We start from the raw sequence: 26,751 nt of genomic DNA, 5'->3' as shown, positions 1-26,751 counted from the left end.
CGAGCAGTCGCGACCGCTTCAAGCCGTCAACTGCACGATGAAATTCCATCGTGCCGTCGACGGCTCGCGAGCAGTTGCGAGGCATACACGGACGGCTCGAGCCGTTGACTGCTCTAGAGCAGTCGACAGCTCTCCGACTTCCCTCCCCCCGCCCTTTGCGGCCTCGCGGCGTCTGCTGAAAAAAACAAAAGAAAATCAACTGCTCGAGCAGTTGGGTAGCGTGTACCCAACTGCTCGAGCAGTCAACAACCGACGGCTCGAGCAGTCGACGCCGACCGCTCGAGCCGTCCGTGTATGTCGCTCAGCCGCTAACTGCTCGAGCAGTCCGTGTACGGCCGCCCTAAAAATAGGGCCTCTCCCGGGAGTCAGGTCCGTGGGGTCGCCACTGCCCAACAGCTCGCCACAAGCTGCCTTGCGGACCTATTTTATGTTATTATTGTTATCACTAAGTATTAGGCGTCTTTCCCGCTCGTCCGCACTGCGGACGACTGGGAATGTTGCGTTCTGTTCATCTACTCTGTGGACGTATAGAACGCATTGTTCCTAGTCGTCCGCACCCCGTCATCTCACGTGTAGTCTAAGAGTTAATCAAGAAAATATGACAAATTACTTTACAGACAGGGTGTTGACGAGCGGGAATGACTCAGTATTAGTTGTATAAGTAGACCAATTTTCCGATCCACTTTATACGCCAAAGGTTTTTGCAGCGTTTCCCAGGGGTATTTTTTTAAAGTAAATAATATTTCGTTTTTGAATGGCTGGTTTATTAGTTTTACTTGTGTTAAAAAAACACTATAAAGTATTTTTTTAGTTTTACTTGTGTTCAAAATTAGATATAAGTTACACAAAATGATTCGTATAAGTCTTTATGTCCCCTTTAACTTGTCTGTTATCAATGTGAAAAAGGGAATAAGTAACTATTTTTCATATTTTTATAAATTTTAATCATGTTGATGGTAAGTTTATAACAAATACACGTGTTTCTGATAGTTAATCACTTATTATTCCATTGAATTACTTAGTTATCATAAAAAATATTCCAAATGCGTATCCTTTTTCACTTGTGTAAATAAACTTTTGATTTAAATGTAAAGGGGTATAACTTATTTTATACCCTTAAGGCATTCATTTTGTGGTTGGTATAAGTCACTATTTCGGAAACTATTAAGTTTATGTAAAAAATGACTCCATAATAGCAAAGAGCATAAAAAGTTTACCTATAAAACACATCACATGTATTTAATTCGGCAGCAGTTTGACCGCTACAAATTTTGAAACATCGCGCGAAGCGTTTTTTGCGTCTCCTGTAAAGTTGCATTTTTAGACTTACATCCCTTTTCACTAGAGCCACAGAGTTATTGTTTTCTAATTCATTGTGTGTTCAGATTAGCATTTCCTTTTAAACATAATTATAGCTATACCTGTGATTTTATTGTAACTTTCGTGAGACATACTAAATTAATTATTATGTTATCGGCTTACTCACGTACTGTTTTGACGATTAACTCGACTAGTTTCAAGCCATGTTTATACAAATGTTCCAGTAGATGAGGCAATAAATATTATCACCACAACATTGAACGGGACAGATTTACCTACTGGATACATTGACAGTGTAAGCCATTGCCTGACAACAGGTTATTTCTTGTGGAGAGGGGATTATTACCAGCAAGTGAACGGGGTTGCTATGGGTTCGCCACTAGCGCCAGTGGTTGCTAATATGTACATGGAGTGGTTTGAGGGTCAAGCCTTAACATCCGCCCCGGTGCGACCGCGATACTGGTGGAGATATGTTGATGACGTATTTGCTGTCATCAACCGGGAACATGTGGCGGAATTCGTGGGACACCTAAACTCGGTGCACGGTAGCATTCAGTTCACGACTGAGGAGGAGAAAGAAGGAATGCTGCCGTTCTTAGACGTGCTCGTGAGGCGTGAAACAGACGGCCGCCTGACACACACGGTTTACCGTAAACCAACACACACGGACCGGTACCTACGAGCCGACTCACACCATCATCCCTCCCACCTTGCCTCTGTTCCCCGTACTTTAATCAACCGGGCACTGAACCTGTGTGATCCCCAGTACATTGACGCGGAACTTGATCACCTTCGACGGGTACTGGAAACTAATGGGTACAACTGGCGTCAATGTACTCGACTGGCGAGCTCATCGTGTAAAAGACGACCGGCAGTTGCGGAGCGGACTCCAGCATTTTTACCCTATGTGAAAGGAGTAACCGACACCATCGGACACCTGTTACGCCGAAGATACAGCATCAGGACGATCTTCCGCCCACCCGGTCAATTACGAAACTTATTACGCTCGCCTAAGGACAAGGATCCACTGGCAGTTCCCGGGGTATACATGATACCGTGCGACTGTGGCTCGAGTTACATCGGGGAAACTCGCCGCAACATCACAACCAGACTAAAGGAACACATACGCAGTGTGAAGAACATGGACACCCATACATCTGCAGTAGCCGAGCATGCTTGTAGCGCGGGCACGACTCACTTCCTCCGTTTCGACAAGGTCTCCGTACTAGCGAGGGAGAAATACTTCGTACCGCGGAAAGTACGTGAGGCCATCGAAATAAGTCGTCGTCCCAACTTCAACAGAGACGGTGGCTGGGCATTACCTCCTGCCTGGAAGCCAAGTCTACAATCTGCGTCAGCCTACAATGTTGCGGGTCTGGAGTGTGACACAGTGAGCGCGGTATGCAGCACCGTCTTTGCGTCGACCCGAGAATCGAACCCAACACCTACGCAGCCGCCGGCGAACGAGTCTAACGAGCCAACAACGTCGCACGCGCCGTATAGTACGCGCGATTCCAGGCAGAGGGCGCGATGGGCGCGAAACTCGAGTCGTCAGTAGCATCGTGACAATCGCCGCGTCGTGTGTCGCGAAATGCTCCTCATGAATATGAGCCTCTTGCATGGCTTGAAACTAGTCGAGTTAATCGTCAAAACAGTACGTGAGTAAGCCGATAACATAATAATTAGTATAGCTATACCTACTGCAATAATCTCATTATGTAATTACACTTAAAATTCACATACACAAAACCATTACAATGAGCAAAAGAATTAAAGATGCAAGTGCATTGTGGCTGTGAACTAACGAAGCTTTGCGACTAGACCACCCGTGCATGCCTGTGCATTAAATTAGTCGGTAAACATGCTCAAACCACGGCTTATGTTATGATAATAATACCTACTCTATTGTATTTGTTAGTCCAATGAACTGTGATGTAGTGTTAAGCAGCACTAGTTGATGCCCAATCAACGATGACATCAATCATGTTCTTCACAATTTTGTTACAATAATATTATCTTGCATCCCACTTACAGTGTAATTCGTGAAGTTTTAACTTTTAACTTCTTCGAAAATCACTCTATTCAGGGTTTTTAGTTAGTTAAAAATTCTTTGTAATATGAAAAGGAATCGAGTTCTACAATTGTGTCTGGTGACAGTATTCCCATTCCTAATTATTAACATGGAATTTATAACATGACTGCTATAATGTGTGTTACGTTACGTAACAGTATAACTTCTGTCTACCTACCCCTTCAGTGATCAAAAATCGTTATTTAGGAAATCAATAGATGAAACATAAATATTCTATCAATTTCCTTTGAATAAATAACTAAATGAGTCTGAATGAAAAATCTGAGTACCTAAAAGATATTTATAAAATTATATTTTTATGAATTAGACCGTAAGAATAGGCCAAGGTCGAATGAACTCGAAAAAAATTTGACGCTTGAATAAATAATAGGCTTTACCTCAATAGATTTTAATCTAAGAAACTAAGGCTTTACATTTCTTTGAAATGCTGGCCTGAATAATTGATCACATCGATCTGGATATAGTTTGCTTTGAAGTGAATAGGTACATGATTTTGGTTAAACTGGTAACTAAACTAGTTAAGTTGGGTACCAGTCAGCGTCGTACATATCAGATGGAAAATGAACTTAGGTACCTTTATACTATGGTTTTAAGTTAAGTATAGTAAGTCATTAATCAAGTTAATACACGCAGGTTACTAAACAACTTTTTAACTAGAAGGAATTTGAGCAATTAGTCAAAACATAAAAAGATACCGGCCACCAAATTCTACTCCATACCTTCAACATAACCCAAAGGCCGGGAAGGGTAAGTAAGGAAGTAATTTAATTAAGTAATTAACTACAGAAACGTGGTAATCGCATGTAACACAGCCGTTTCACTGACTGCCTTTATAAAAATAGAGGTAACTACTAAAAAGACGACAACTTTTACATAAATTCTTCTACACCCTTATTACAATAACAGTAAGAATGAAAATTCTATGAATTCCTTCCAAAAAGGCGCAAAATGGTTATGGCTATTTGGTAATGTTTCCTTTTTTGTAGGTACTAAAGTTAGCGTCAAGTAATCCTCTGCTTTCCATGTAAAAGCATTCCACACCTGGGATCCTTACGTGACACTACGCAATAAAGGCGTTTGTGTTGCAAAGTTGTAACTGCAAGTAAAGTTAACGTTTGTGTTAACGGCTATAAGGTTGATTTTGCAAAGTCTTTATAAAATTAGAGGAACAAAAACGAGGTCAATGGAGCAAGAAGCTGAATGCGTTTGATAACTTCGAGTAAAAGACTAGAATACTAGAAGAGTTCAACTACAATGCAGATACACAATTTAAAAGAATCAGACTTGTGAATTTAAATATTTGCAGCTGCTACTTTTAATTAATTTTTAACGTACATTGATTCTTCGTGCTTATAAAAAAAATTAAGTTGACCGAATGCTGATGTGTTTAATTTTAAAAACATGGGATTTAAAAGAAACGTTTTTTTAATAGAAAATATTTATTTTCGGATTACGGATCACCTGATGGTAAGCAATCGCCGCCATCCATGAACACTTGAAATACCAGAGGAGTTACAAATGCGTTACCGGCTTTTTGGGGATTAGGAATTTAAGGGTTGTTGCGGAATCTGGGATTGGGAAGAAAATATTAATTGATTCCAACTTAAAATTACCAAATTCGATAATAATTTGAAATTATCATTTGAGAAAAATATTTACATAATATACAACTAAGTAATTAAAGATAAAATATTTTTAATGTCGTCTATTCCATACTTTCATATAATCAAAGGTATGCATGCTATTATCACAAAAACTTGGCAACACGCATTGCGTGTCTAAAAGGTGTTGCTATTGCGACTGTCGTGGGAACTATGTGTTACATTTGTTATTTTTTATAACAAACTTATTTTAATTTTTAGGAAAAAATCTACATCTAACGAAATATAGACACGATTTAGTTTTCTTCAAATATTATTAAGTTTTAAGTATGTACTCCATGATATCACAATCTGCTCACAATTTAAAATTAAATTAATAATCACAATTCACGATCTAAGAAATCTTTACAAAAATTTATACTAAAACCAAAAAAGAACTAGGCAGAGAAAGTGAACCTCTAAATTCTCTGATAACTTAATGATATAAAATTTATCTAACGTTCCCCCCCTATCTCTTAAGAAAGTGGCATAATGATACTGACAAAGGGGGAATTTATTCTGTAGCGATAACAAGAACACTTTTTTATATCAAAATCAAAGCGTTGTTCGAGTTTCTTTGATGTGCCACAATTCCTTTTCAACTGGGAATCGAATTCGAAGCACGTAAAGTTATAATCATGTCGGAGTCCTCCAATGTTTGATAAAGTCTCGTGTGTTAGAGAAATGGCGTGCAATTTGTGAGCTTAAAATATACCTACTAAGTGTTTGATACTTAAACATTTTTCAAAATCTCAGACGATTTTTTACTTAACGTAAAATGTACGGTTGATTTTTTAAGTAAAATATACGTAGTTAGGTAACTGCGAATATTAATCTCTGTAGCTTCATCATTTACTAAGCTTTAAATTGCGTAATATTCTGCTGTATTTCATAGAACGATAATACTTTGAAATTAAAGATAAATAAACAGCGTCGCATTTTAATTTCGCGTTTCGGCTCACTAACATTGACATTCTCGTAATTAAAACCTAAGTTTCGAGTATTTCAAAGGCTTGTATTTATTCTGGCAACTGGAACAGTTGGGCCGGCCGGGCCTTGTGTCCGATTGGCCGGGATTTAGTCGAAAATTGCCCAAATGAAAGCTCAATGAACGTGTCACGGCGAGTCGCCGGGCACATTTGTCCACGTCCCGAATTGTCCGCATTGCCGTACACTAGAGGTGGCGGGTGTCGATAAATGCGACATGTCCGAAAATAGAATTTATTTTAATGGTATAAATATAAAATTGGATGAATTTTATAGTATTCGCAACAATTGGCTAATTCTTTTTTTATACAGTATATACCTATTGACGTTTTAAATTTGATACGATACTAATAGACAAAAATAATATTTCAATTTTCAAAGTAAAGTGGATACTAATTGATAAAATATAAACATGGCTTCGATTTTGTAATTTAAATGAAACTTGATTTTGTAATATTTTTGTAACTTTTTGGTATCTACTGAATTTAAAGCATATCAATAACACTGTTTAAAGTAATAGGACTTTGAAATTATGCCTTTGGCTTTGGTAAGTAAAATTAAGTTCACCTTGCATTACCTAATTATGGGAATCAAATACAACATTTTCTGGACTTGAAAGCCGTGCATGAATGCAAACTAAAGCGCTACAAAAATCTTTATTTATTTTTTTACCACTAAATACAATCACTACTACGACAAAGACGTTGCAACATCGACACATTGTAAGTGACAGGTTACATCACTAGGCGACACTAGCTGCCCTAGGGGTCGGACGTCGGGTCATCACAGGGAGTGATCCGCCTACCGTGTCTATGACACAACGCGCTGTCATTTATCCGCTTGCAAAAATAGCTTGCATAGTAATGAATGACAAAATACTGCGATCGCTTCATTAGACTGCGCCTGTGAGTGAAGGGTTTTTGTGGTTTGATTTCAAGGGTAACTTTGTGTTATTTTTTTGTTTTTTGGTTACGTTTTATTTTGTTTTTTTCTGTAGCTAAAGATTGGATAGACATAACGAATTGATAGCAGTAGATATGCACATAGTTATTATTTTTACGTTATTAAATTAATCGCAAAGGTTTTTTGATATCTGCGGAAATTAAGGCTAGGATATACTAGGTTTTTCGAATTCGTCGTCAAATCTTCTATGTGGGTCGCCACAATGTGTTTATAAACACATGTAAGTTCTTTCATATGCACATAAGACTCAAGCTAGAATTTTTTTTAATGATTAGTCTGTATGGTTAGTGCAAGTTATTAGTATAACATAGTTAGGAAGAAAAAACGTTATAATAATGATTTCGAATCGCAATAATGCAGTAATGAAAAGATATTAGAGATGGGTTGTAACAGGTTAAACACTATATCTGTTATAACTGTTACTGTTACATAAAAATAACAGATCCAAATATCTGTTACTAAATAACAGCCTGTTATTATTGTACGGACGATAAAACGTCCTCTTTATCTAGTACTCTTTAAAACCGAAAATCGTATAGAAAATAGATATAAAAGAGCATTTTTATTAAAAAACAAAATTTTCAAATAAAAAAAAAAAAAAATTATAAATTGTAATTATTTTGAAACAACAAAATTTTCTCTATGGCAGTTTTAACTGAAATTGCCATAGAGAAAATAAAATAAATTATACGTATTTTTTAAAATGGTCACTGGTCAGGCCTTATAACACTTGACAGGTAATGCAACTAAATATAGAAGTCACTTTTTCCTTACTATTTGTTCTTGCAAGACCACCGACTATATTTTAGGACTAATAAATACTAGGTGCTTCTCTTTTTAGCGTCGTTTAATCGCTTTAGTAAGAGTGAGAAGTAAACATGTTCCGAAATAAATAATAGGTGTGTCTCTTTTCGCAAAGGTCATTCATTAATGAGGAAAAGAGAGAGATTGAATACGCATGTACAACAAAGTAACAGCCGTACGTAGTAACCTATGGTATTGGTAACAACTAACAGTCGGTTTGTGTAAGGACTGTTACAATGAATAATAGTAATAGCCGTGGTAACAGGATTTGAGGGTCTGTTATTAAATTAACAGATAAAATATGTTGGCAGTAACAGTTGTTGTTACTTATTTGTAGATATCTGTTACTTTTATCGGTTACGATAAATATGCCTCACTCCTAAAAGATATGATTGTGTGGTTTTAAAGCCTCTATTATAAAGTTTGAAACAATTAAAGAGTTATTTCAGATCTACAAAGTAGCAATAATTTGAGTTAGCCGAAGTTAACTGACGCGGAGCATTCTAATTTTGTACTGTAACAGTAATTTTGTAACGAATAACTTTTCAAAGAAACTCCAAATGGCGCTAAGAACTTAGTCGACAACGATTTCCGTCGAAGAGAGTCCATGTTACCTTTATAATATTTTATTTTTATGAAGAAGTTTGTTCAGTTGCCGCCGGAGAAGATATAATTGCCCTACATAAACATTGCAAAACAAAATAATAAATAGAACATCTAAAGAAAAGCAATTTCTGGGAACCCTTTGCATTGTGCAAGTTCTAACTAGTCCTTAAAGTTGCAGTTGTGAATGACAAGTGATATCAAAGACGCACTCAATACTAAGAAACGAACACTTTGTAGGAGAAATAGTATATATAAGGTTATTTTCTCTACGTAATTATATTATGTATTTTTAACGTAAAACTGTGAATAAACGTATTAATAATATCAATGAAATCTAATTGTATGAAACGCATAACAACATAATTAGAGAGGAGACTGCGCCTAGCAATTAGCGGAGCATGGATCAATGATCCATTAATTGGCCAGTGTAGTCTCTGATTATAATACAAGTCCACAGAGGATTCAGTTTGTTAGTTGCTATTTCGAAGTTCATAGACGTAGATAAGTATGAAATTAAATTAAAAACCCACGTTGTAACTTCTACGAGTACATTCACACTTCTATTATGTTATGTTGAAGGATAAAAGGTTTATGTGCGGTGTAAATCGTATTCAGGATAAATCACATCATAACTATGAAACAAAAATTTACTGTAAGATCGAAACTCGCCGTACAGCCAGTATTATACCCATTCTACTACAAAAGGATCAGGCTATAGCAAAAAAAAAGTATAAGAAAACAGAGCCTTCGCTATCCTACTAAACATTGAGTAAAGTAATATTTTTTTACGAATACCCTCATCAGCTCGCGCTCGTATGAGTGTCGAGACTACGGGAGGCCCTTTAGGCCCTCCCGAAAACATCGAAACTAGTGAAATGGACACGAATAGTGCAATTGTGAATAACAAAAAGTACAGTGACTATAAATTAACTTGTGTAAGTGAACTTTCGCCGAATAATGAAGGACAATACGCAGTCATTTGTTGGTATTGCGAAGGAACTAACGTAATAAAAAAAATTCTATGAGTGGCAGGGACTGCAAACTAAGATCAAACAATTAACTTGTAAATTATGTAACAAGAGAAGTGCCGTGAAGTATTTTATAAAAACTTCTGCAAATATTTCAAACGGACACCTGTTGAACAGTGTAAACGAAATTAATATATACTCGTGTAATATAAATTTCTGCAAAATAAATAAAAGAAACTGCCACAAGTGTAACGGACAGTTAAATGTTAAGTATATGCCAATTATAGGACTCGAATGCGAAGAAAACGTGACCTGTGAATGTGGAACAGTGAACAAGATAGTGTCAAAATTTAAAGAGGTACCCAAGACCCAAAGTTTAAGGTCTGACCTATCGCAGTGGGAATCGGGCCGCTCCGCTCGCCGGACTCCGCGTCACGTCTTTGGAAACGCGACTACTGCGAAGGTGCCTGGGGGCGTGACTGCTAGCGCCGCGCGAACAAAAACAAATGAAACCTTCGCTCTTGCGCCGGCTCGCAATGGCGCAGCCGATACTTGCGCGTGCGAAGACATGACCTCGACGCTTCTGCGCGCGGATTCCGCGACTCAGCACGGCGACGCGACAATGCAAGTGCGCACCACAGCACGCCCACCGATCACCAATCCAGACGTCGCTTTACCACGACATCACAATATAACAACAAGTAACCGCTTCTCCTTGCTCTCTACAGAAGAGGAGCACAAAAACCAAGTAGAAAGGGAAAAAGACTACGCAAACGCGCCTTTTACCTCACCCAAACCTAAGAAGAGAAAGAGAGTGGCTGTCACTCCTAACTCGGCGGCGACTCAACGACAACCAAGACTGATCACATCTTCCACTCACATTCCTGACATAATCATAACAGACGTCAAGAAAATCAACGATCCTGAATACCTCAACAAAATCAGAAAAATTATTGAAGAGCATGAAGCAAGATACGCCATGGCAAATAACAAAAGAACCGTCACGATCCGCGTATACACCGCGGACATGAGGAAAATAATTATAGAAGAGTTGAGGAAACTTGACGACAAGCTCTGCTTTGTGGCACGCGTTCCCAAAGCCCAGCAGACTCATCAAACGAAGGTTGTGCTCGTCACAAACATCTATGACGAGACGAATGACGCATGCCTTGAGGAAATGGAGAGGTGCATCGGGGTGAGACCGATCAAAATGAGAACGATTAAAGGTAACCTACAATTATTTATCTTCGATGGTGCCCACTCATACGATGAAATTGCGACGCTTATGAAGACAACAAAGCATGCGTACTTCGGGGCATTCAGCATGAAAACACAAGAATACAAAGTTGACCCCAGGAGAGTAGTGCAATGTAAAAAATGTTTTCTCTTCACGCATGCGACATCAGCGTGTCACGGTAAAGAGAAAAAACCCACCTTTATAAGTCAAAATGACGAAGGCATAGATATCGAAATATGCACAGCATGCAAAAAACCCGGCCATGGGGCCAACCAAGCCAAATGTGAAAAGTTTCAGAAGGCAGTGGACCGTCAACTGGCACAAAACGAAGAAAAAGAAAGGAAAAAGAGAGAAACAGCTGAACGCAGACACGCAGCCCTAAAATACCGACGGGAAAACACCTCGTACGCGAACATAACCTCCACTTCACAATTTCCACCGTTGCTCAAAGAAGCACCACAATCACAATCACAGCACCAGCCACCATTGCAACTAAATGAACCTACAACAAACAAACAATACAGAGTGGAACCCCTAGGACAGGAGCTACAAATAACCATGAAACAAATATTATACCAACTACAGTTACAACACGAAATTCTCATTAAAATTCTCAACAAATAATCCAAGGAATCAATTTCATAAGTTACGCATACTACACCTCAATGCGCAAAGATTAAAAGGTAAATTCCTTGAGCTAAAATCTTTAGCCGACCGTTACAAACCGCAAATAATCGTAGTCAACGAGTGCAGGGTTGACTTTTCCAAAATCCGCATGAATCTCCTGAACTACGACAAAATTACGCACTCGATCGCGTCGCATTTAACTACAGCTATGTATGTAATGCGAGGAATACGCTGGAGTCAGACCGACGTATCCCCAGGTATTGAAGAAAGAGACCGCCTCATTGAAGGCGTCGCTATCAACCTTACTTATGATCATCTGACCGGAGATTCCCTAAAAATTAAGGGGATATACATACCGCACAGATCAGGGAATTTTGACACCGCAGCGCTTAACGATGAACTAGAAGACATTTTAATCGAAGCACCAAACATCACCATTGGGGACCTTAACCTTAAAATGACCGCGCTCAACCAAACGAGAGATGAAGGGGCTGGAATACTTGTACGCGACCTCTGTAACTCGGACGTTTGCACCATACACCACACGGGTCTACCTTCGCGACCTAATAGTGCAGGTTATGGAATCCTCGACGCAGCCATTTTTTCGCATGATGCGCAAACTTTTGACACCATAACATATCGACAAATAACATCCGTTGGCTCAGATCCTTGGCTGCTAGACCTAAGCATATTGGTGGACAGAGAGAAAACATTAGTGAGGAATACCCGCGCTATTGCAAACAACGATGAAGTCAAACAACAATACCAACAAACCTTATGGGATAAAACCATGCACCTACCAAAGAAAATCACAACCGACGTAGAATGCGAAGAATATATATTTCAACTGGAAAAAGCCTGCAAAGAAACCTTGGATAAGTATGCCCCACTACATGAAAACAACAGAAGAGATGAACTCCCTGAAGAGATTAATAAATTGATTGACAAAAGAAATCAAGCAAAAGCTACAGCGTGGCGACTACGTTTCAACCAGGACAGAATAGCGGAACAAAGAAGAGTTTACAATCATCTGAAACGCCAAGTCCAACAAGCACTCGTGCAATATAGCAACGAAAAGTGGACCCGAATAATAAATGATCCACAGAACAATAGAGCCCAAATGTGGAGAATTCAACGCAACCTAAAAGCTCCAATACAGAGGCTCCCCCAAACTGAGGGTTGTAATACCGAAAAAGAAACCATTGATGCCCTGGTCGATGCAGCGATAGTTACAGAAGCCGAGATAAACGACGAAGACAAAAGCACAGAGAAGACTACACCGTTCCAGCCTCTTGACCCCACCTCTTTAGAGGAAATCAAATTCTCCCTAAGACGCTTTAAAAATAAGAAGGCGCCAGGCCCAGACAAAATTAAAGCAGATGCCCTCAAACTTGGAGGCGTCCCCTTTCTTATCAGATACAAAGTGATAGCTGACTATTTGTTACTAACAGGTTATTATCCCAAGAGATGGAAAATCGGAGAGTGCATTTTCCTGCATAAAGCAGGCAAGAATTACAGGGACGTTAAATCTTATAGACCCATCACGCTCCTGAACATCATGGGAAAACTATACGAACGCCTGCTCTTATCACGCTTGCAAGAAACGGCCGATAGACTCCAACCGCCATTCCAACATGGTTTTACTAAGAACAGAGGAACAGGCACACAGATCCTCCGGACCGGCAAGTTTATCACGGATGCACTGGAAGCAAAGGAAAGTGTCGGTATGGTCCTGACTGATTTGTCGAAGGCGTTCGATTCAATAAACCATGAAGGTCTGACGAAGAAGCTTCAAACAGCTAACGTCCCAAATAACATCATCCAAGTGATAGAGAACTACCTGAGCGGTCGTAAGATCTATGGACGCTTCAGAACCACCAATGGTGACGAAAAACCGGTGCCACACGGAGTGCCTCAAGGCTCCATCTTGGGTCCGATTATATTCAATCTGTACGTACATGACGTTTGGGACCAACGAGATTACATCCGTGGACTCAAGCTCTCCCAGTATGCCGATGACCTGTGCATCCTTAACAGATCCCCCGATCCAGACAGTGCGACACAACGCGTGGCCTGGGCTGCTGACACCGTCATCGACTACTATCATCGTTGGGGGCTAAAATGCAATGTAGACAAAACGGAGTGTGCCATGTTTACTCATAAGAGAAACTACCGCAGAACTATTCACATCAAAGACGAGGTAATCAAATATAAAGATAGCATAAAATATCTGGGCGTACATTTAGACAAGACCATGACAATGGGTAAACAAACGGATTACGTCGTGCAGAAGGCACGACTAGCACGAGGTGCGCTTGCCCCTATTATAGGTTGGCACGCCAAGACTGATATAAAAGTGAAACTTGCTGTCATTCAGGCCTGCCTACTGCCTATATTGGATTATGGCGTGGTTCAACTACTCTCGCGTTTCAGCAAGAGCAACCTGCTAAAAATTGAACGCCAATATCGAATGGGTCTCAAGATCAGCGGACAATTCCCAAGACGCTTAGAAACATCCGTACTGTGGGAGATGCTAGACTGGGATCCATGGCACCTTCGTGCCCAAGACTTAAACGAGGACATGCTGCGCCGACTCCGTGAAATGCACATCGAAGACTTAGAGACACCTGGTGACGCTTACCATGAATACGGACAGCACAATCCTTTATTAACTAACATTAGACTAGGTGACATTGACTATGTACCAAGAAAAGACAGGAGTCGGCTGCTCAGTAAGCGAACAACCGTTCCACGTCCCCATAGATTGTAATTAGCCATAAGTAGGATAGGGCAATATAGAAAAACATTATAAATTTATATAAATTTATAACTGTACACACTAACAAGCACACAGCACACACTACACGACACTTATACAGATCTCTCAAGAGACAAACATAGACTGTAAGTAGCTGACACACCCACAGGCCGAACACACCACGGGCCTGTGGACATATATGTAACATATGAACTAGGGAAATAAACATAATTCTATTCTATTCTATTCCTACTAAACATAGGATATGTTTCAAGATTCCTCATAATATCCGGTGTAAAACTAAACCCCTCGGACTACGCTGCCTGGCCCATTAAATTAAATGTGCAGGCTTTAAGGTAACGGCTACTTATGCTCCCACGTAGCTTGGATATTATTTTGATCCAACCTCTTTTACCTGGAGATTTTAGTCCCGGAAGACATTGCGTTTTTTGCTGGCTTTTGTGTTGATATTTCAGCTTTTTTTGAGAGGAATGGAGACGAGATGGAAATTGCAGTAAGCACGTACGACAGTTGTTTAAAATCCCATGAAGGTGATGTTATTGTAAGCTTCAGAGTGATGAACTATGAACTACTTACGTAGGGACTGTAAGAGATTTTAAGTGTGGGAGGGAGATACTTCGGCACGAATGGACCGGCTCGACCGGAGTGATATGGCTTTACAGAAAACTGACGTGAAACAACGCTTGCGTTATATTTCGCCCAATTACTCCTCTTCCCAATCTTCCTAATCCCCGATTCGCCAACAACCCTTAAATTCCTTATCCCCAAAAGGCCGGCAACACACTTGTAACGCCTCTACTGTTTCGGGTGTCCATGGGCAGCAGCGATTGCTTACCATCAGGTGATCCGTCTGCTCGTTTATCACAAAAAAAGATTTATACCACTTTTTATGCTTTTTTTGCAATAAACTATACTAACAGGGACATCTTTGACACGGCCGTACTCTCTTTAATCGACCACAATATAATGAAAATTCAATGTTTCTGTTGCACACGTAAGTTATGTTAATAACAAATAATCGTATATTGGCTCAACTGTGGTCTGATTGGTCAACATTGCTCCGTTGGTGTTTGATCAATAACATTAATCAGTAATGTTTATTTGGCAACATGAATTTTGTTTGTTATTTTAACGATGTTAAAATAATTTATAATATGGTATGGACAGGTGATGCTTAAACTATAAGATTGTCTCTCCCTTGCTGAAAATGCTTGATTTAAAGCTCAAAAAAGTAAAGGCTATTCACTAACTTCATTTACAGAATGTTCAATCAGTAAAAAGTTTTTGCGTTCTTGATTCCAATTTTATTTAAGCACAGCTCGTTCACATGCACCAACAAAACGCTTCCATTCACTATAAAACAAAAATCATGGAAAATCGACGATTGCGGGTACGTTAAACAAGCCATTCACACACTGCAAACCTCAATAAAATGACGTAATATTCCTGACTCAAAGCAAAAAAGCTTTCTAACGTATGCTGGGACCGAGAAATATGCACAAAGCCGTCGAAGCCCAATTGACCTAAATGGACACAAAAATAGTAAAGGGAAGGCCCATACGAGGTCATTATTCGCTCCGCAGTCCAGCAAAAGTGTCAGGCCGAAGGAAGACGGACATTTATCTACATCCTAAGGGCACCAGTGATTTTAGGAAGGATGTATTAGTCCGTAATAGGGTTTTTCGTGAAATCAACGCGGCTTTGAATTATTTAGCTGTTATATTGGTTGAAGTTCTCCGAAAGGAATGGAGTGGACTTCGTAAGTTTGTTGTGTACCGTGGCATTCGGATTCCTAGGAACAATGTTGTATTGTAATCGTATTTTATGACCTGGAAGTTTCTCATTATTGCTTTAATTGTCACAAAGTGTTTGTTAGTTTAGGTACGCACGTTTGTATATTTATGTTCTATGATTCCCTTCAAAGTAAAAATAAAATAAAGTGTTTTGTACTCAACACACCTAAGCTAGAATGAAAATAAACACATTTTTACCATGGTATTCAACACTGAAAAAAATTATAGATACGTAATCAAACAAGGGACTGAGAAAATAGCACGCGTCCAACATTGATAGCTACTGGAAAAAGTATAATTACTTTGTAAAAAGTAAAGAAGATTCAGTATGATCCACTCACAGAAAAAATGTCCCATCAAAAGATACGGGATGCTCCAAAGGAAACTAGTTATACTTTAAAAAACCTTTTCGTAGGCCGGGCAGGAGCAATCTTTTGGTCCATTAAATTGTTCACGCTCACCGAATATGGAAATTGGACGTAAAACGAAATAATGTATAGTAAGGAAATAGTTCACTGAGATTTGTAGCGTCGTTACCAACTAGTTGGGACATCTGCGTTTAGCTAATGTTGTTTGTGTTTGGTATTACTGTGACTGCTTTATTTGTTTTTGTTTTTTTTTTTTTGTAACAAAAATGCAATGACGGCACATTTTATTTTATGTTCGCGTATTACGTTTTTATTTTGATTTGTAGGATTTTCCTTTTCTGAGAACATAATATGCAAATATGTACATGAACATTTTTGTAACACAACTAATTATTATGTATGTTACGAGGAAGTTATACTGTTATGGGAATAAGTGTACATTAATAAAATAATCCTTATTTTGTTATACTTAGCATTAAATAAAAATCTTAACTTTTTTGATGTCGTGGGTGCGTTTACAAAACATACAAGTTCACATACTTAAACACCCAGAACCGAAACAACGATTTATGGAACACACAAAAAATTGCTCCGCGCGGGAGTCGAACCCGGTACACGTTGCACGGCAGCCAGTTGCCCAGCCACCGCGGCAACCGTGCAGTCAGTCAGTCAACATTAATCCAATAATAAAATATTATTACAATCACAATGCTTTCCAAACTATAAAATACTACAATTATAAGTTATAAAACAAACAATAACACAATAAAATTAAACGTTCCTTGATTGTAGATATTTGTAATAACACTACTAACTCTATTCGCATGAATAGCAACGTAATAGGCAAACCTTATTATTGCTACGTTATGAACGCAAAATACAATTGGAAGTTATATTAAGCAATTATAACGGATTTTATGAACGAACCTACAATGCAATATCGAAGTGCAGATTCTAACATAATTTCATGGACCACTTCATTCCTGTTAAATCATAACAGTTGTTATAATACTGGAAGGGGTAATTTAGCTACGAACGACATATAAAAAATCCTAAAAAATGTACTACTCTTGACTTTTACTTGTGTCTACTGAACTTATCTTCTACATGATAAAAATAAATCTCCTAAATATATTACTTCTTCTTGCTATGTGAAGAAAGTTTGTGTGAAGTGAAAAATTAACTTCGTCACTAAAAATATCAGTCTTCAGCACTAGAACAACAAATCAAAATAAAAATAAAAACCAGATTAAAAGGAATTTCAATATTGCTTTTTCCACCATGTCCATTTAGCCCTCCGCATCCGCACACTCACAGGCTAAGTAATTCCAATTTTATAAACTAGATGGCGTTACTGTCACGACCAATGTTGGTAAACAAACAACTTATACGCAAGACATCAACACAATTTTATAGCTTTTCAATACGGTTTATTCTAAATAATACTTTAAATAAGTACACATAAATATGCAAATATCTTTTTTGTTTCATGCTGTTATGGTAATCAACATTGAACTTAAAATCGGTCAAAATTGTAAACATACAGATTGTGGAAATTATAGTACATAACCTACCTTACAAAACGTCGAGAGATCTTAAAAAACAAAGAGAACTATAATTAAAAACTTTATATTAAACAAACAAGAAACTATCGAATTAAAAAAAAATGAAACTGTGCATTATAACATAATACATAACAAAGAATTTAAACACAAGTTTTAAAAGGCTCTTCTATTATTTCGGTATCCGTAAGCTTGCTCGCGGAAAACTAGGTTGGAATAATCTAGTTTATCTGCCGAGTTAGCGAATATCATGATAAGCCAGCTATGTTATTAATTTTCATTTTAAATCTGAATAAAAATTTCATTCGTTTTCATGTTGTATTCAGTAAGTATACATAGTCGAGATTTGTATGCTACATTTTATTTAAGGCACTTTTAGGTGTATGATCATATTAATTTTGTCCTCAGTGCAGCCCAAAATCAACTTTATGTCCTTCATATGCTCGTACATAGATATGCACATATTTGTTTGAAACTAACTAAGTAGTACAATATTACTTCGGTCATGTCTCGTCACTCGCGGTGGATTCTGACGTTCTGTGTAACCGCATTAAGTTAGTTCGAACTATAACTCGAATACTACAACAGTATTGCTTTCCCCGAAACTACAAATAAACCTTTAATTTATTATTAAATTCAAGTCACATTGAGGATTGTTTAGAATTTTGATTAAATATCCTAGGTCCGCAAACCTTTGTGCTAAGACTGCTTGATAAATTCCTTTATTAATTAAGAAAACCGTAGTTTCTGTGCTGTTCCGTAGGCTAGGTTCATTTAAATAAAGTAAATGTAATTAGGCCGGCTGTCTCTTTAGTTTGATTGTGGTTGTTGAATACAAGATATACGAGATTTGGTGTATTGAGTTAGTGGAATAAGTTAAATAAATTTTCAGTTTATCAATACTACTAATTTTGAGCCAATTAATTCGTACCAGATGTGTCGTTGTTGGTCTCTTTTAAGGGGCATTGTTTATTCATTTTAAACTATCTTACAAGCAAAGGGAAAAGAGGAGGGATTCATTTATGTTTTATTAGCAACTTATAACTAAAGTTACATAACATCACACGATAAGAAAAAAATAAATGTCATTTACTCTTGTGTCTATTCTTTTTCTATGCTTCTTCTATCTTCTCTAAAAAAATAATAAATAAAAATAATTTAGGGTATCTGTTCGTAACATTCATATATTATGAATATACATGATACATACACCAAATTTATATTGTTTATTACATTTTTTTGTCTGTCTTAGGCTACTTTTATTACACAACATAGGTAATCCACACGAACGAAGCTGTGAACATCAGCTAGTCAAGTTTATAAAACTTTCATGAGTATAATTGTTTCCGTTAATTAACAATCTCAAAACATTAGTAATAATTAAAATAGACAAATAATATTAATTCAAAATGGTTGATTTGAATCTAAAATCCTCATTATTTAACTCTAAACTTAACATAAACACTGATGAAATATTTAAACAGTGAAGACAATAAACAAAATAGGGAACTATCTTCAGCCCGCATCGTTGACTTTATGCAAACTTATATAAAGCAAGTTCGTTCATTTAGTTGCAGCTTCCGAAATGAGATAAAACAGGTCAAGTAGTTTAATGAATAACAGCTTTGGTAAAAGTAAACTTCGACCCACTTCACAGTTTGTGGTTAATTAGCTTTATAAAGTAAACAGAAGGGACGATCCCAAGAGATTTATATTTTGTTACCTAATTACATACATTCGCGATGTATATGGAAATTGATAAATAAATCACTTTTCAACAAACATTAAAAGACACAGTGGACAATAAAATTAAAATAACACGTAAAGGCAATATCGTAAAAGTCTATTAATAGAAATACCTACTCCTATTTGAATACAAAATGAGGGCACAATCAAATTAAATGTAGTTCAATATACAAAATAGAGGCGCTTCAGAGATTAATAAATAAAACTACACATATATCATTCCACACAGCGACCACCCGCTGTTTCATATTATATTGACTTTGTGACCCTATTTTTTCCCATTAATCCAAAGTTTAGTTACGTAAACAAATATTAGATATCTTTAAAAAATGCTACAAGTTTATAAGACAGCAACTAACGACAAATGTCGTATCGGATATCATAATGGCATTTGAAAGATTAATTCGGAATATCACGTGGTGCGACGCGCACCTCTCCATGAAACGAAACGATTAAGCTACAAAATGTCAAAAAGCAAAAGCACCAAGTACTAGGGGCGGCGACCGCGGCTTATAGAGGGGAGAGGGGGGCAAAGGGGAGCGTGGCCGCCAGTTTCTCGCCGACCACCGCGCCGCGAGCACGCCTTGTAATGCTCACAGTATTTTGACGCGACATGGCCTCGTCTGCGAGCGGCAACATCGTCGTCGAGTGGTTGCGATCGCTCCACTTGGGCCAATACGCGGAAAGTTTTATTGATAACGGATATGATGACTTAGAAATATGCAAACAAGTAGGGGAACCAGATCTGGATGCTATTGGCGTCCTGAACCCTGCTCATCGTCAGCGATTGCTTCATTCAGTCAGATCTTTGAGAGAGGAAGGAGCGGCGGCTGTTTATTTTACTTTGGAGGAGGCAGCCGCCGCTCGGGACTCTTGTAGATGTGAAGAAGAAGCAAGGAAAGAGCAGGCGACAGCAGCAGTGGAACCAGCAAAATATGTTGACGAATATGAGGAAGGGAAAGCAGAGTTAGTGAAGATACCTCGGATGCAACTGAAGCGTTTACTTCGAGAACGCCTTGCTCAGGATGGGATCCGTCTGAGTCTGCAGCCATATTCCACCACGGTCAGTGATTATTAGCCCTAAATAGTGGGCAGTGCTTCTAGCGGTTATGACCCGTGATCTGTGAAAGTGAGAGGCTATCTCTGAATGTATGTTATTTGTGTCTGGAGTGAGTCGTGAATATAGTTGGCCGTATGTTTACATGAGCCGACCGCGTAGAGACACTGCCTGCATCTTGTTATTTCTTTTGAATTAGTCTGTGTGTGGTGCGGCCCGTCTTCGACCGCCCCGAGCGAATCGCTCCTCGGGACGTGTTGCCATAAAGTTTGTTGCGTGCGTGATTTCCCTCGAGATGAGGAGTTTGCGCGCCTTCCTGTCGTGAGAAGATTGTAATCGCGTGCCTGCTGGCTCTAAATTGGGTTTTACGATAAATCGCGAAACCTGTTTTAGCTCCCTAAGGCGTTAATTAGTAATACGGCTTGTTCTGACATGATACAAAGATCTCATTCCCATATAAATATCTGATGGAACTTTAATTTGGTGTAATGCATTTCGTGACTCGATAAAGATATTCGTAAATGTCGTGATACCTTTTCTGAGTATGTGGAAAGAATCAACGAAATCACTTAAAAAAAAAGAAAAGAAAAACAATTTACAGTAAATCACGAATCATTAACCAGAGTACAATTTTGATTAGATGCTCTAACGACAAACTAATAAACAATCTTCTAAAAATAAAAGACATTCAGATACTAATAAACAAGAGAGCCCAACAGCCTATAATAAAACAACGACAAACAAGAGAGAATCATAAAAAATAAACGATTAAAATAAAGTAACAGTTAATGGGTCATTATAAGAAAATAATAACATGTTATTGTACAGAAGTAGGTGCATATATAAGTTTCACGAATTATTATCTTTATCATATGGGCGGAAGCGCTTAGTTGATATTTTAATTGAGGTGTTATTAATTATTCCAGTGGGTAGTGATTAAGAGGGTGGAATATTGCTTGGAGGGCCCGCCTTTCTGTGTAGTGTAAATTATACCCAACATTTGTCAGCGACTTGACATGCACGTCATGTTCTTATCGTTCATTGATATTTCAGTATCAACGTAAATATGCTCCGATTTGATAACGCTGATTACTTTGGGCTCATTTCCATATGACTGCTAATGCGGATACAAATATTTAATTTGACTACCTTTTGTGTGCGTTTGGACATTAATAAACATAATATTAATCAACCAGCCACAAAATGTGCACAAAGTCCGATAGTAAAACCAATTTTCAATATTACTTCTTCGGCTTATAACCCAACACAAAGTTCGTAAATAGCTTTCTACGTATTCCTTACTTTTTACTACCTACTTGCAGAATTTCTTTGTTTCCAACTTGGCTTACAATGCATTGTTTCTAATAATTTCGCTAACAAGTGGTTGGAAAATGGCACGCTACAATGGACAGTTGCTGCCTAACTATAGTAAAACCTTGTGCAATTCAAACAAATTAGGTACCTGCAAAATAACAGTCTCTGTAAAAAAATCATTTCTTCTAATTAGTACTTACCTAGCAAGAAAAAAACAGTAAAATGGTTACTTTTTATGATTACGTTTTGGATTTTGATATAGTTTCTACATTGAATTGTGAAGCGATGAGCCTACCGTAATTACCTGTGATGATTTTTTTACCGGTTTTCGGTCTCCATGTTGAAACCTGTTCGGTCTCAAGTGCGCCAAGAACCCACGTCGAACGGGCGCGCATTGGATCGCCAGCAAAAAAATAATCTAAGAATGCCACTGGCATTTTAATCTCCAAACCAAAACTATGTGTATCTCACAAGTAATAAAAGTAGAATAAATATTTACTTTGAATAATGATACACACAAAATGTTTAATGTAAAACAATTAGTAGCCTCAACAAATTAAACAATTTTCTACCAATAGGAAGTTCCAAAAGCGGTGACGCTGATGCCATTAATGGCGTAATTTGTATCAGTGTCGCTATTAACGGAATGTGCTGTCACAGTAACACGCTTCGGATTTAATTATCACACTGGTGCATTGTCATCGATCCACCCCCATGTCTACCTGGGAGCATTCTTTTCAACTTTGTCGAACAACAATAGAATTGGCTAAAATTTTTTGTCTACGGCGCTTTGTAAAGCGATTACCGCCGGAACTCTGCACAAAAGCTCTGACAAAATTTGGTGGCTATCAATATCGTAGTTCCGATTAATGGCTAATATTTGTGTGCTGTTGTCGTGCATTGTGTCTGCTACATCCGCTCTGAGATCACCGTTATTGTTAAAGTTAGGGTTGCTCCATGTAACAGCTTGCAGTGAATTGTGTACAGTAATTGATAGGCTTATTTGCAATGTTATGAGACAGCATAAAAGTTAGTTAGGAAATAAGAAGTAAATAAGGTAAATCAGTGTTCAAGCAAAATGTATGCCTTTGGAGAAATCCTAATCTAAGTTGAATCGATAATCTCGGAAACGTTAAGACAGTCTGAGGAATCTAATAAACCAGCAATTTGTACTAATCGTTAACGATCTCTACCAGTTAATCCTCTCCTAACCGTATCTATTACAAATACCGATCTTTTGTAGTATCTTCGTTGGCCTATTATGATCCACATCCTCCTTTAGGTTGCTAATTTTAATCGAGGGGTGCCGTGGTGCGGATGTTACGGATTATATCGACATTAACGCCTCTTAATGGATTCGATTCCATTCTCAATGATACATGGCGGTATTTTATTAGTCTGGAATTCAAACGTATAGCGATAATTACCGTTAAAACATTAACAGGTTTACCGCAATAGTGCTCATATTTTTCTATTCGATAATACAATTTATGATTACAATATTTGAACAGCTTTACATGATACCGTCATTAAAAATATTTGATATCAGGCGACGTTCCCAGCAGAGTAATTAAAGGTGTAATATATTAATCAACGATTGAAATGTCTAAATTGACAGCTTTATTTCTGATAGCTTGAACATTAAAATCGGCCGCTTTTATGTTTGTCCACTTCTGAGTCACTGATACAAAACGATTTAAAATACCACACGTACTTTAATGGTCGTAAAAAATAATGTCTCACGATTAGACTCACTTTAATACGAAGGGAAAGAGCTACTATCTATTGAGTACGCTAAAATGGTTCAGTAAACAGGTAGAGATGATAGAAAAAAGTAAATTAATGAACGCTTGGATGGTTCTCATAAGAATTAGTTTATGTATGTTAATGGAAAGAAGACCATAAAGGTCAATGGATGTTTATAAACGAATTGAATCGGACACACCGTTGGTCACATTTTCTATCTGCCCATTTAAAGTGCGTGGGCAAGTCCGTAATGTTTACACGAGGCAGTAAATGAATGCATTCGTTTCCATTCTTCAAACATTTATTTGTAAAGCTTTTTTTGATAGTCCAAGATTTGTTAGGCGTTTGTTTGTCAAAATAATTATAATGTCTTTGGGTTACCACATCTGTGATTTCCGTTATTTATCGTGTTGGGTAATTTGTATTCGTTTGTACGCGTTACGTTTTTTTTCTGTCTAAGTAATATTTGTTTTAATTAAAATTGTGCTCCTGTACAAAGAACTGTTTGCTTTTGAGACGAGGTTTAAAATTAGCTGGAGCGGGTTTTTCTACCTGTGTCGCCGCTTTGTTACAATGAATGTGTGCGGAGTCACGCGGTGTCCCGGCTCCTTGATATTCCTCCGCCGCATTGGGCTTATGTATGCCTTAGTAATTTTAATCTCATGGAGTAAAGTAACTTTGTAGCTGTATAATGTACCTTATGTTATTTATGGCTGTTATTATTAATTAAACCCTTGTAGTACTTCACTAATGTTTGGAATGATTAATGTCGTTATAGAAACACTAACTTTGAACATGTAACTTAAATACAAACACATTGTACGTACAATGATATTGTAGGTTTTTTTCCAAAAGTAAATCCAAAATTAAACCTTTTATTAATTGAGTATCAAACAAGGTTATCCTGTTATGTTGTAAAAATATTATGAGTATCATGAATATTGTTTTGATTATAACTTTTTAATATTTTGTTAAATCACTTGAATACAAATTTGAAGGGTCGGAAACATCAACAATTGAAGTTCGGCAGGTGTAAGGCGATCTGGGAGAGTTTGCCTGGCGCTTTCAGATGTTTGCTATGCCCACAGACTGCAAGCCCAAAGTCGGCAAACTTAGAGATTTGCTCTTCAGCTCACCAGAGAGATTAGCATCGGTAATTGTAAGGCCAAGGAAGTTTGTAGATCCATAGTTGTCGGAATTAGATTTGTATTTTGTCAAGTCTGGCTTTGTTAGCTGTTCATTATGCTCAGTTTGATAACCAAGAGTTGTTCTGTCTTGATTAAGTTTATTTGCGGCATTGTCTTTGTTCGTTTATGTTGGTAGAATTTATTTAAGGTCTACAACTAGACTGTCGCCTTTCGTGTCCTCGTTATCAGAGTAAATACGTCGCATATTTAGTCTATTTACGAGCGGTAAGAAGTATGAAAATGTTTAGTATGTTTATATCCCTTTTGCTTTAGATTTTCTTAATAGAATTATTTGCTTGAAACTTAGAGAATTTTCTTAACATTCCTTATGAATACTCTATAATTTTGTTTGGTATAAAAGTTTTGCTTTTATAAGAAGAGATATACTTTGAGTTCCATTATCAGATGTTATTTTTCTTTGATATCTAACTACATATCTTCGCTTTCTAACTTTCGTGTACTTGATAACTCTTACAAGGTTTGTATTTCTCTTCAAACGTACGGTCAAGGACTGAAGATTTATTGTTATTAAACGATCGCGTAGGCAGTAGCTGTTACTGTCAACTTGACATCAAAACGTTTAGTAGTGTTATTTACACTAATTTCACAAGTTACTTGATATCTCTTATGCATATTTTTATTAACTTTTTGTTATTTCAGTATTTCCTTTTACAGACAAAGATTTATTTACTTAGCACACGCAATTTCTGACTCTTTACCGCGTATTTATTTTACTAATTAGTAATTATCAGTGATCAAACATTCTTAGGTATAATATTGTTTTAACAGCATACGTTTTTCAAACACCTAATCGTAGTCTGACTAACTTTTTGTGATTTTACTAGAACTTAGTTGAAATCATAAATCAAACAAGTTTTGTTGAATTCGAACGAGTCATCAGTTAACGTGGAACTAATCTTATCTTTTGGACGTACGTAGTTTGTCAGAGAAGCAAAGCATTATTACCTACTTTTGGTACTGTCATCGGCAAATAGCTATAATATTAATATTTGTGAGTACGTTTCTTTTATGATTGATTGTCCACAATTATGTGTGCCAGGTGAAAACTTGTAGCCATTTGTATTGTCGATTCATCTAAATATAGAATAGGTAATAGTTTCTGATCCACTGTTCTGATAGTAGTTCGACAGCCCTGAGTACTATGAATACATCATAGGTAATAAAAGTCAGCCGATTTTCGTCTGTCAACGTCTCACATGAAAAGGTTGGCAATACGATATAATTTTATAGGTAATCCATTTAGAGGAATATACTGTATCGATATTGTTGTGTATGTTTATTAATATTGCGAATTATTACCTATGAATTTGTAATTGACTATGAAGTTATCTCGAATATAATATGGTGATAATTTTATCGTAGATATGTAGGTAATTTAAAATCTCATGTAAACGGCAGATAACATCCCTACAACTACCACATATCTGTTATGAAAACTTAAGGTTATTTTCGTACACTTAACCGTAAATACAACAGCTAGTTTTTCAGAGAAAATTACATAAAATTAAGCCCAAAAACATTCGAAACCGATTCTATAGATGTTCAGCTATAACCTGTCTACCAAAAGATTTATTTATAAGAGTTCTTAATCAAACATACAAGGGCCTTCCAAGAAGGTGAGCCTTAAAATAAACTACAAGACTCTTTGTTTTGGCTTCTTAGGTGGCTTTCTCGTAGAGAGTTTGTTAGTTTGTACAATATAAATATACGTTCAGTCCATTGGTATTGGTTAATTACCAATTATGTTTGTTGGTTTGTGGGCCCACTCAAGTAACACCGAGAAAGATTTATCTAATAATCATCATAACACGTTTTCCTTTTATAAATATACCTAGACAAAGATGTTAAAACTTTTTTTTAATAATGAACCCGTATTGAGCAATGCACAAAAGGGTTTTTAGTTCACAATCCTTTTTCCAGTTTCCGAATCAGTT

The 26,751-nt window shown here is 37.3% G+C and overlaps 1 protein-coding gene across 9 annotated transcripts in view; it reads left to right on the top strand.

Moving 5' to 3' along the window:
- Positions 1 to 19,979: 19,979 nt before the first annotated feature.
- The window catches only part of LOC118268218 (uncharacterized), a 102,586-nt gene continuing 95,814 nt past the window's right edge, over positions 19,980 to 26,751 (top strand). For 7 of the 9 annotated variants that reach the window (XM_050706361.1, XM_035582599.2, XM_050706364.1 and 4 more), the window contains exon 1: positions 20,054 to 20,555. In XM_050706361.1, the coding sequence (XP_050562318.1) occupies positions 20,106 to 20,555 (450 nt within the window). In that variant the 5' untranslated portion in view covers positions 20,054 to 20,105. Of the gene's footprint in view, positions 20,556 to 26,751 lie in introns of all 9 variants that reach the window. The other 2 variants (XM_035582598.2, XM_050706363.1) reach the window with 2 other exon arrangements.

The sequence above is a fragment of the Spodoptera frugiperda genome, chromosome 29 (genome assembly GCF_023101765.2).
Source record: "Spodoptera frugiperda isolate SF20-4 chromosome 29, AGI-APGP_CSIRO_Sfru_2.0, whole genome shotgun sequence".
Classification (NCBI taxonomy): domain Eukaryota; kingdom Metazoa; phylum Arthropoda; class Insecta; order Lepidoptera; family Noctuidae; genus Spodoptera; species Spodoptera frugiperda.
The sequence above is the reverse complement of the archived record's forward strand: the minus strand, read 5'-3'. Positions and strand labels throughout refer to the sequence as shown.